Source organism: Lathamus discolor, chromosome 8, assembly GCF_037157495.1.
Source record: "Lathamus discolor isolate bLatDis1 chromosome 8, bLatDis1.hap1, whole genome shotgun sequence".
Taxonomy (NCBI): Eukaryota; Metazoa; Chordata; class Aves; order Psittaciformes; family Psittacidae; genus Lathamus; species Lathamus discolor.
Window position 1 is genome coordinate 2,213,819 of NC_088891.1, and position 12,282 is coordinate 2,226,100.

The window sequence follows — 12,282 nt, forward strand, 5'->3', positions numbered from 1 at the left end:
ACAGCAGCAGAGGTTCAGAGATAACCACAAAACCTCTAATAGTACCGCAAGGTAAAGGCCTTGTTCCAGGCTCATTTGAGCACAAGACTCCACAAACACCTCTAATGCTCAAATAAGGTTGTTCATGACATCTATGCTTCTCCATACACCAGCATTCCTACCTTCTCTCCATTTATGTGGACTCTCCAAACACACAGCAGCCACCTCCACTTTGCTCTGCTCAGCCCATGCTCGATTTCACACAACAACTTGCATAACTGGGCCAGTTCTTCCAGTGGTTTAGGGCACTGGGACATGAGGGCTCTGGGCTGCTTTATCCCTGTGTGGTGTAGGGATGACCCTAAGGTAGACGTACTCTGTTGTCTGACATGATCCCAGCACTCATAGTTTTGTTGGGAGAACACAAAATCACCAGCAAAACAGATGGACATATTCCTTGCAAACCCATGTAATCAAATGAGTGTATTTCTGCTGTAATCCTTCACTCATTCTGGTATTTGTCTGCCAGCATTTCTTGGGTTTTTATTTGAGTCTGATGTAAGTTCAGATTTCTGTATTTTGTCTAGAGTTACTCTGAATCACTGTTATCACAGTAAAGAGGATAAGTGGAAAGGAACATCAACAATGCTCACAACCCCAGCAAAAGTGCACAACATCATCATTAAAATGTCACTACCTTGACTGTAATTACACACCGTTCTCAAGATCACATGCTTACCCAGATTATTGTGTGCTGGAGACATAGGGTTTGGTGATAAGTTTGGAGAACCTGAAAATCAAGACATTGTAATTATTAGTACAGCATCTGCACAAGGGAAAACACTTCCACCAAATGTTCAGCTCTGCCTGGGCTTGTTGGAGGGATAACCCACTTCTGACTTAAGACTCATTTTGTGACACCAGCAGCTCCCGTGATGTTGATTACTTGAGCTTCCAAATGCTATTACTTATATCAGCTTGCTACATCTGCAATACTGCTAAGCATCTTCATAATGCCTTCTCTTAAGCTTAACCCATTAATTTTCAAAACTGAGCAGGCAGTTGTCTGTTTTACTTGCGGTGATCAAAGCTCCAGGTTCCATCATGACAGCTACAGTTAGCTGGGCATTTAACAGCGTGATTTCACATTACTAGGCACAAAACATACTCGCAACCACCAAAAATTTGTATCAACAAATCTTATTGGTATAGGGAGCATGGAGGATTGGATCAAGATACACAGCTGTGACCAAACAACTGGCAGAATTTTATCCTAAATCATTTCAGTTTGGTCCACAAATTCTGTGCATGTATTTCTGATACCTGCACTTGGATATCCAGAGCAGCTTCCACAGTCTCTGGATGCCACATGGAAGCACACAGGTGGTACAGCCCATTTCTGCTTTTCCTCTCACACTGAGTTTTGCTGCTTTCTTTGAAATTTGTTTTTCTACAAAGTCCATGACATCTGAAGGAAGGGATATAGCATTCAAACTTAAACTGGGTATTTATGGCATCTCCCAGGCCAATCCTATTCCAGTCCACTTTCCAAAAAGCCATACATATATTCCACATGTCAACCACATTACCAATAATTGTATGCACTAAAATGGATTGTGCCAATAGGCTTATGTTTGATGTAGAAAAACAAACCCACACTGCCTTCCTCCATCTGTGTAAGTGTGGTGAAAGACTGCAAATCATTCATGCCTCTTTTAGAATCCCACGTATGCTCTACCACTGAAGACATGCACAGAAACCAAGATATTTGTGTGCAGTATTTGCATTAATTAGGCTCTGCATGTCTGTCTCTGTGTAAGTGCCATGTATTTGCATAATCCTCTTGTAAAGCATTAGCCTTTCTAACCAAGGGTGTGGTTTTGCTTTTCAAACATAAGTTGTAAGAATTCAGGGTCCAATTCAGTGGTTCTTATGAGCAGTGACAGCACCCAAATCAAGAAGACACTTTCAACAGTTATTCCCGTGTGCTTTACATGAGATGTCAGGCTACATTTGCACTCCTACCAGGATAAAATACCTCAAACCACCACCAGATCTTCAGTACCCCAAAGGAAAACTTTAAAAGTGTCTCTGCTATGACCTAGAAAGCTGCAGCAAATGGCAAAAGATGACTTACCTGCATCCATGCTGGGGTTCATCTGGTGGTCACTTGTTTCTCCATCCTCACTCAAATAGCCTGGAGGGGGTGTCTCTAGAAGTACAAAATGATCATACTGTCACTGCAACTGGATGCAAAGTCTGGATTTTAGACACCAAAAACATTGAGTTTGTTATTCACAAGGAACTAGATTTCTTTTTTAGTATGTTTCTTCCTCAAGCTGCTGAAAGGAGGAGCTGGCACAACCAGGATGACAGTCATAGCATATATGTGAATAACAGAGGAGGGGGAAACAAAAAAATCCGGATTTTCAATCCCGTCAAACTTTAAGCCATGCAGACAGTTTTCTGTCCACATATTTTCCCTCTCCTGGTGTGCAGCTGCATAGCTTGTCCATGCAAATAAGGTGTAAATTGCTAGTAAAAGAGATACATAAATAGAAGAGCTCAATTTCATCAGAAATTTAGTTTTACTCAAACTAAAATGGCTGAATTTCATTCAAACCTAACCATGCAGAGGGAACATTCAGCTTCAGATTCCAGCTTCATTCTTTCAGAATCAATAGAGCATGTGCTACTGAAGAGGTGAGTTTAAAGAAAACAAAACTATAAACAGCACTGCTGTGTGTCTACATTTACAGCCTTCATCTATTTTTGTATAGGTTCCCACTCCTTAGCTTCATAGTAACGATGGAAAGAAAGACTTTCCAATCACCCAGCTTGGCACATATAGACACGATTCACTGTGCAATACAACCCTTTTCCCTCTGCTCGCTGTATGGAAGATATATGGTACCTGGAATGTAGTTGCTCTGGGGCTCGATACCTGCTGGGAAGTTAGTGTTCTCTGGAATAGAATGGCTATAATCATCTAACGGCGGGAACTCAGCTGGGATCTCTGTGTGCCGAGGCACCAGCACTGGAGGTAACACTGCACAAATGGAAGGAAAAAAAAGCAGAACAGCTTTAAAATAAAATGACTGAAACCCTAGAAAATGAAGAGAAACCAGTTTGGAGTAACACCCTTAAATACATGCAGCACCTAAGTCGCTAATTAAAGGACACAATTTGATAGTTGCTTCTGAAATAGCAGCAGTTAAAAATGCTATTCTTAACATCCCTCAGCTGGGGATGGGATACGTGCTTATCTGAGCACACGTAGTCTGTCTACCCCTTCTAAGGCAAAGAAACTGGTCTTCTTGAAAACCCATTTAGAAGAAGTTATACCACATGATTCCAAAGGAATAAATTTCACATAAAATGAAACAGCAAGGCAGGATTAGCATAAACATCCAGACTGGTTCTGCAGATTTGCACCAACACGCAGCAGAAGTATCCGCGGCTCCAGATGAAAGTCTCTCTCAGAGGCAGGAGGAGACTTCAGAACAGGAAGTTCAGTTGTGCTGGGAGCTATTCTTAGATCCACTTCAACTTAATATTAAGTTTACCCTTAATTTAATACCAACACTTAGGGATACATACAACGCTGTCACAGCTCATACTTGTATCTACTATGCGTGTGAGTTTTTTGTCTGCACACAATGAATGCCGCATTAGGAACCTGGCAACAGTGCAACCTGCTCTACTTGGATTTTATCGATTTAAAATGATATTTTCCCCTTGAGTGCAGATTCATAAATTATTCTGCTGCATACAGTAAGAGATTAGCATCAATAATAAATACGCTCTGGTTTTAAAACCCTACGCCTGCTGCTTTATTCAATTTCGAAATATACTTATAAATCCCTTATGCTGGTACTGAGAAGCTGCACCCGGGGCCAGCAGTACCTGGGGTTTCCACTCTTTGGTAATGGTAAGGATTCACACAGACTTCATCCTTCTTCATGTTAAAGGCATACTCGCACATCTCCATGGCCCGCAGCTCATGGTGGCTATGAAGGTCTGGCCATCTCCACAGCCGGCAGTAGATCACATGAGGAAGACCCTTCCGGTGAGACACCTGGAGCCGGCCATCTAACGATCTGCAGTCAGAACACAGAGATGACAGTGATTTAGACTGGTACATGAGGGTAGTACTGAGCACATCCCATCAAACACTACACAGGGGAACCTAACATGAAGACTGGAGGCTTCAGCAGGAGGCTCAAAGCCAAGGCCCAGCCAACTCAGCATCCTGACACCAGCCCAAAAGGTGCTGGTCACCAAAACCTGCTGAGACAGTGCTGGAAGGCGGCATTCCGGTCCAGTCTTCAGGCCAAGAGGAAATCTCCGAAATTGTAAAATATCTGTTACATAAAAGAGATTTATTCATTTTCAGAAAGAGGCTAATTTGAAGGCAGAGACAAGAGTCACAGCAAGTAAGAATACATCCATTTGGTAGTACTTCTTTAACTAACTAACGAGGTTTGCATCACTCTTGGCAATTTATGCTGTGCATGTAAAGGTACATCTTGACGTATGTGCTAAGAAAACTGGACTTTCAAGATACAGAGACATGAATTCCCATTGTGACAAGATTATCCAAAACTGACATAGATACCTTTCCTTCAAACGGTGCTCCCAACCATTACAAACAGATCTTCCAGTTTCGTTTTCCAAATTGCTACTTGAAAACAAAAAAAATACAGATTTCCAGCCTTGCTCAACTTTTGTTTTTACATCCAGTCTGTGCCTCCTCCAACTCACTTTTCATCTAATCCCATCCTCACAATAGCCTGTTCCTAGCAAACCTTCCTGGGAAGGTTCAAATGCTCTCCAGCAGAGGAAAGAGCTGGAGCAGGGTCTCCTCCATCCTGGATGAGGACTCCACTCCCTGAGCTGCTAAACAGGAACATCCCCTAGGCACTTTGTTTGAAGTCTAAGCCTTCATTTCCCTTGCTTTTCTTAATGACTGAAATGAAACACTTGAGGGGGTTGGTGAAATGAAATATTCCTAATTTTTAATTTGTCAAGGAAAGGAAAAGAGGAGAAAAATCGAAATTTTGCTCGGAATTCTTTCCCTTGGTTCTCTGTGTTGGCAGCCAATTCAGAAAAACAAACCAAACCCAAACCAAAACACACAATTACTCCAGCAGCGGTTGTGCCAGTCTTGGCTGCCCTAAAAGAGTTTCCCCAAAAGCTTCCCTGGCAGAGGTTGGTAACATGCACACCTCTTGTAAACACTGCTACAGCAACGAGGAAGGCAGAACACAACCAACCCAAGCTATTACTGACAAGCACCTGATATAGGGAAGCAGGAAAATATGTCATACAACGTTATGCATGAAGTATATAAGGCGTTTATCACTGAGGGGCTTGCTGGTAGAGATTACAAAACATCTAAAACCTGCAAGTGTATTACAGCCCTGGAAAACGCACAACGCCCTGTTATTTACTGCATGTATTTATAGTATGTATTTCTTCATATTGTGCTGTTATTTATGGGTCAAACTCTCTCTTCAGACTACTCTGTGATGGACTGACCAACCAGACAAGCATCTGGCACATTCTCCAAGTATATTCTTTAGCCGAACTCCTTCTGAGGACAGGAAAGCAGAAATCAGTTTTCCTGGGTGGAAGACTCACAAGGAGGGTGCCAGCGTCTAGAACTGATCTTCTATGGAAGGTGGGAACCGTGGTGGGCCCAAGACTTGATTTGTGTGACCTCAGAACTTGTCAATGTGGAAAAACTTAAAAAATACAGCGACCAAAAGTGTGAAACTATTCACTATATTTAGCAAAAAGAGAGTAGGCTGAAACAAGGAACAAACCGGGACTGCTCTTCTGTTCCCTTTTCAAACATCTCTGCACTTAGAAGGGTATCTTGCATCTAAGTGAGGGTAAAGGAGAAAACAGAAGACTCAGATTATTCCAAGTGTCCCACAGGAGACACAACTGTGGCAAGTGTTCTTACTGTTCCCAGCTGCCATCAGCAGATGGACATGACAGCAGCACAGACAGATGTGGGTTGAGGTTAGCAGCTGAGATAGAGGACTAACACTGTCTATGACTTCTGGATTACTTGCAAGGATGGGTCTCTCCCTACATTTCCTAGGGTGGAAGAAACTCTTCATACCTACAGCAAACTTCCCAGTCAGCTGGAGGGTAAAATGCACTTCTTCCCACCACCCCAGGGTTCTTGGTAAAGCTATGAAGTCTTCACAAAAGACAAGCAATGTCCATCCGCATGCCCTCTCTGGATGCAGTGCTTCAACACCCAGGTTAACAGTGCCCCTGCGCCAACAAAGCTCTTGCAGGAGACCGCGGGGAGACACCAAGTCACTGTTGTCTGAGCAGGCCTCAAATCCTGAACAGCTTCAGTGGTTACCTAAACCAAAACCAGCCTGAAAGCAGAACTGATTCTCAACCACTACTATCAGAGCTACTCATTTTTGTCAGCAAAGACTACACACTGTGGAAAACGTGTTGTGCTTGCTATCTACCACTGCTCCTGGCATGAATGCTGTTTGTACTGCACAAGAGATGGGCTGCTCTACAATCTTATCTAAACCAGAATTCTAAAAATGACAGAGCCATATGTTTTATTTTCAGATATATTAACCTCCCCTTCTCCCCTCTGCCCCCAATAAGAAGATATGGGAAAAGAAATTATATTTCCCCAAAGCACTGGGGACTAATTGCATTTTTATGATTGTGAAATCTCTCCTCAGGGTCTCTGTTAAGGGACTTGGGACTAATCAACATCGTCTGCTTGTTCTTGGGAACAACGTGGCAAAGTAACCGGGCAGCTTTATTTCTTTCTGCTGTCCTGCCTCAACTCTCAAGAAGAATTTTGACCAAAGCAACACATAACTGGTATGGCTGAGATGGGACACAGGATTTCATGTGCAAAGACTGTGCTCTACTACGGGCAGCTCTTTGTGTAGATACAGCACTCCAAGTACCACAGTCAGTTGCCACATCTTTCTTAGCTGCCTGAATGCTTCTTTGTAGATGAAAACACTTGATTGAGCATAAGAACTGTCTTAAGCCCACATCTCTTGAGCCCACACATCTCACTTATACATTATCTAGGCTGCAGTCACTGGCTCCTGTCCTCTCAGCATCACACCACAAGCTGGTTCAGGTCCTGAACTTGGCAGAAGACCATCCATTCTTCCATGGTTTAACAGGATGCAACATTTCCTGAAGAAATCTGATGAAAGCCAAAAGCTATGTGAGATGAGTTAGTATACACTTTTCTTAGTGTGCACCACATTTGCTAGCTCAACACGTCTGGAGCCCACAGCCTTCATGGATGACCCAAGCAGGCGTGTGTCTCACATCCATGCGCACAGTAATCCGACAATAAACTCCATAGCGCGCACTCAACTTCTATCTTTTCTTGGTCCTGTTCTGAAGCACAGTCTGATCTTGAATGCAGAAGTAGTCTCCGTATCACCTGAGAGCTCAGCACATCCATTAAAATTAGTGACAGGACAAGGAGTAACGGGTTAAAACTTAAACTTAAACATGGGAAGTTTAGATTGGATAGAAGGAGGAAATTCTTTCCTGTTAGGGTGGTGAGGCACTGGAATGGGTTGTCCAGGGAGGTTGTGAGTGCTCCATCCCTGGCAGTGCTCAAGGCCAGGTTGGACGAAACCTTGTGTGGGATGGTTTAGTGTGAGGTGTCCCTGCCCATGGCAGGGGTGTTGGAACTGGATGATCTTGAGGTCCTTTCCAATCCTAACGATTCTATGATTCTATGAAAATTAGCAGACTCTAAGTACCAAAGATTCCACTGAGTTACTGAATTGCTCCTCCCTATCTCCTTTGTTTTAACCAGCCTGTGTTGAGCAGATCTCCCTGTACAACTGACTTGCCACATTCATTATTCCACAATATCTAACAGGATTTCTTTAAAAATACCCAGGCTGCTTTGGCCAAAAATTCAGCATTGGATGGCTGTCTCCAAAAGCAGCACCATTTGTTTTGTTGGGACACACACCTTCAAAGTGTCTCTATACTGCATGGTGGGATTAAATAGCAGAAGTAGTAAAAAGCTCTTCCTTTCAGTGTCGATGTTTAGAGCAAGCGGGTGATGCAGACTCTGGCTGCCAGAGGGTGTTCTAGTGCATCTTTTATAAGTAGCACATATCCTGAACTTGTGAGATAAGAACAAGAAAATATTGTGATCCCCAAGCCTGATTTACTGAGGGAAATGTGATGAGCTATAGTTATCACCTCCTGTGAGTGTGAGAGAGTGTGGGCTATGACAGCCTACCAGATAAAGTAAAACCAAAGCCAGAACACAGCAAGATTGCTGAGCTGATACCAGTTAGCAGTGGGTTATAGCAAAGAAATTAATTCAACAATGATTCAGAAATACAAAGTCTTGATGTGACAAGATAAAGAAGAAGCAGACGGGAGGAAGGCAGAGGCTCAGTGTGGTCAAGGATCAACCCATTCAGAGGAACAGCAGAGACCAGTGCTTCCCCATCTGAATGATAACTCCCTGGCTAGCAGACTGGGTAGCTGTGCTGGGTCAGGAGAGACTAATGTCTCACAGCAGGCTTGTCCCAGCCCATGCTGTGGCTGTTAGCAACAAAGATAATGACTATACACCCATAGCCTGCATGTGGGATACAGCTCAGAAGACACAGTGCTTGGTGAAAGATGCCCAAGGAGAAGTCAGCCAAAGGCTTGAGGTTTACAATATGGTGCAAACATGATCAAGGGGTATCCAGTGGAGAGGTTACTCCACACCTAGGGCAGTTATAACCAAAGATTAAAAAGTATCGAACGAAGAAAGAGAGACCAAGACCCAGGAATGCAGTCAGATGATTTAATTGCTTGCACAACAACTTCAGGCATGGTCAGGACACCTCTGCAGTGTCTACAAGAAACAAACAAAAACCCCCTCAGGCTGAACACCTTTAGAATTGATCCACCCTTATATGTTCTTACAAGCAAAGTTTAACACAAGAAACTGCTAATTCAAACTGCCCAGACTGCTGCTGCTCAAAGACCAAAGGGCAATTGCGAGTCTTAATAGCAAAAACAGAGAGGAGAGGAAAAAGAACGACAGAAGCATTTTTAAACGCTCCTCTGTAACAGTCTGAAAAAGAGTGAGGAGTAAATAGGGGAACATTACATTGCGTAACAGGGATTTGATTTCCAGGCATGATTGTGGGGTTTTTTGGTTGGTCGGTTGGGGTTTTGTTGTTGTTGCTGCTGGGTTTGTTTTGTGTTGGGTTTTTTTAAATCTGATTTGATCTGTAAGGCCCTGAATTGGAAAAGAAAAAAGAAACCATCTACCCCTCCTTGGAAAGATGTACTTGTTATTTTATGTCTTCCTCTTTGAGCACTTTGCAGCTATCTTTCCTCTAGATGCATAATGAAAGTCTCCCTTGTACCCATTCTCCTTCTTTAAAAGTAAAGTCAAAATCAGTGGGATGCAGAAGTGCAAATTAAGTAAAGTGATATAAGCAGCAAGTTACTACAGGTAACCTCTGTCAAGGTTGGTAATCTTCAGATTTACTTTATCGCAGATCCACTCCCTCCCCTTACCAGTCAAACTCATACACTCTCTGTCATTAATCTTCCAAGAGAGCAAAATGCCTGAAAGCTCAAGTATCCAGTAACACCAGCATGTGCAAAAAGTAAGGAAAACAGAAAGCCACAAGGAAATAAAAGTGTAAGTTAAGCATTTCCAGGGATTTCCTACTAAAAACCACGAGCAGAAGCTGATTTTTAAACCCACAACAACTAAGTTGCCTGTATGCTCTAAAACACGCTAAGAACTATGGCCACAGGCTGTGATTTTCTCTTAAGCACAAAACATGGTTAGTAGCTCCTTACTGGCCCTGCATCTGGTCTACACCAGGAAAATAAGCACTTATTCTTGTAGCAGAATCTGGCTTTTGTGTGCAGAGCACTGCAGTATCCACAGGGCTTCACCCAAAAGTTGGATAAAATCTCAACTTTCCCTGAATAGTGGCCAAATGAACAACACTGAGTAAAAAAACCTGATCCAGGCAGCACGTTTGTGATTCAAAAGCTGATCCTTTTTGATCCTTTGCCATCTCTTTCCCCTCAATTTGCTCAGCATCACTACATTTTCCGATTGCTGGTGCAGTTTTAACAGTACTGTCATTCAAGTTCTGGAAATAGAAGGAACTGCGTCAAACTCAGGTTTGCAATGCACATTATCACGCTGACGTAGAGGAAACTAATAATTAATACTTCTCCTTAACACTTTACATTTATAGATTAAAAGAATTAACAAGCACCTCATTTGCAACCCATCTCTATGGAGAGAATAAGTTCTTGCTACCCCCAGAGCAATGAAGTTGGAAGATTCCTCCAAAGCAAAATGAAAGTTTGTGTCAAATGCAACACCAGGAATAAGGAGCTCATCACCCCCTCAATCCTATCAGAGATGACCACTATTTTGTGCTGCTTACTCTTCCCACTGAAGTCTTCCTTTGGATACAGAAGAAAACCACATGTTCTCTACATCGGCAGACGGTAGCTGACTTCAGATGCTTCTGACCTTCGCAGTGTGCTGCCAACAGGCAAAGCAAAGGCTGTGACACCCTCTGGGTGGGTGTACAGGGCTCTGTGTGTACTTACAGGTAAGCCCAGGATCACAGCCAGTGGGTGGCACAGCTCCACACATCCGCTGACCATGAAGTCTTGAACAGAGACTGCCAGAACCTACAGTCTGTGGTATCAGGTAGATTTTAAAGAGCAATTCCCATTTCTTCTGATGCTGCATAATTCTTAGAGTCTCATTTGTGCTGGGTTTGAAAAGTAGCTGACACTACAGAAATTACCCATATATCTTGTGGGGGCTCCTAACTGCCTATTTACATCTCTCAGTCTTTACTAAGGCTTTGCAGACTTCCCCTTCCCCCACTTGAAAGCTGAAGAAATACAGCATGGAGAGTTGATGTCAGGATCAGATTATGACAGCATGAGTCATTTATTAAGATTCCAGTAATGCTAAGCTCTTTAGCAGGTGCCTTGAGACCATATTTTTCAGAGTCTAATTTCAGATTCAGACATAAGTATGTTTTATTGGTTTACCATAAACTGTCTGTCCATTGTTGCTGCTCTAAAGCCGCCTTCTGCTTGTCCTGTACTCCACAGCAATCTTCCCTGAGCTATGTCCACTTCTACTCCCTGCTGACATGCAAATGGCAGCTTAGTTGAATTTAGATTTCTTTAAAGCTACAGACAGATCTTGCTTTGTCATGCAGAATCAGGATCTGTTTTTTCATCTGTACTTTTTACTAATCTCTGTTATTTACACCACTTCTACTTGTGCCACAGCTATAGGATATTGCTACCGGCTATCAAACCCAGCTCCCTTTCCTTTATTTATAGTTGTTTTGTAATTATATGCCCCTACATCCTTCACCTCCTTCTTTTACTGATAGCCAGTAGCACAAAAATAGGTACTCCAGAGGCCAAACCATGCATGTCCTTCCCCCTCCTACCCTAGAAAAGACATAATGTGTCCTAATGCTTAATTAAGGCTTAATCGTAAACCCAGTTCCAAACTTCCTAATGTACATCCTAGTATTTCTGCCACCTACACTTGCACACTTGCACTTAGACCCTCAAGGTGCATGGCAGCTCTCAGAAACGGTTCACTTTTCCATGACTGACATTTCAAAGGGAAGCAGTGAATTCCCCAACAAGGCACAAACTGAAGTGACACCGTTTCTAACAACAGCAGCAGGAATGATGCAGTTCAAAATGACTCTGATGGTTCCTCTCTACCCTCAGGAAGCCCAGAGCTGTTAGCAAAGCAAGGTGAAAAACCCCTGATTGTCCTTGCTGTTACTGCAAGAGGCAGACAGAGCAAACTTTAGTTTGGTAAAAATGTGGTAATTCACCACTACTAATCTACCATGAATAGAAATTGGTAGAGCACAAGGGATGGAAGTGGAGTGTGAGGCCTTGAGTGTTTCTGAAGGTATTGCATCCAAGCTCTTTCCCAGAACAAATGTAACTTTTTGCATGATTTCCCTAACTCCTCTCGAGTTCCAGTTTTTCTGAGCAGCCCTTGTCCTTTTATTTAGTTCAGCGAAGTTTTTTTGCCCAAATCTGTGTCAGACTCATCTGAATTTATTTGTGCTTGAGCCTTAAGGGGACTGGGGGTGGAAGGAACAGACACAGCCTCTCGAAAGGAGCGTGCCTTTTTGAAAAGTCATTTATCACATGAGCTCGTCAGTTCTTCCCAGAATCCCGTGTTTAACTCCAATCCTGAAATCCAAACCCCAACACACTTGCATC

The 12,282-nt window shown here is 42.9% G+C and overlaps 1 protein-coding gene across 1 annotated transcript in view; it reads right to left on the reverse strand.

The window, feature by feature from the left end:
- The window catches only part of SMAD3 (SMAD family member 3), a 74,311-nt gene that overhangs the window by 17,972 nt on the left and 44,057 nt on the right, over positions 1 to 12,282 (reverse strand). Inside the window, exons 2-5 of the mRNA XM_065688182.1 lie at positions 3,886 to 4,079; positions 2,894 to 3,028; positions 2,117 to 2,191; positions 719 to 769 (exon numbers count right to left, since the gene is read on the reverse strand). Of these exons, the coding sequence (XP_065544254.1) occupies positions 719 to 769; positions 2,117 to 2,191; positions 2,894 to 3,028; positions 3,886 to 4,079 (455 nt within the window). The remainder of the gene's footprint in view (positions 1 to 718; positions 770 to 2,116; positions 2,192 to 2,893; positions 3,029 to 3,885; positions 4,080 to 12,282) is intronic.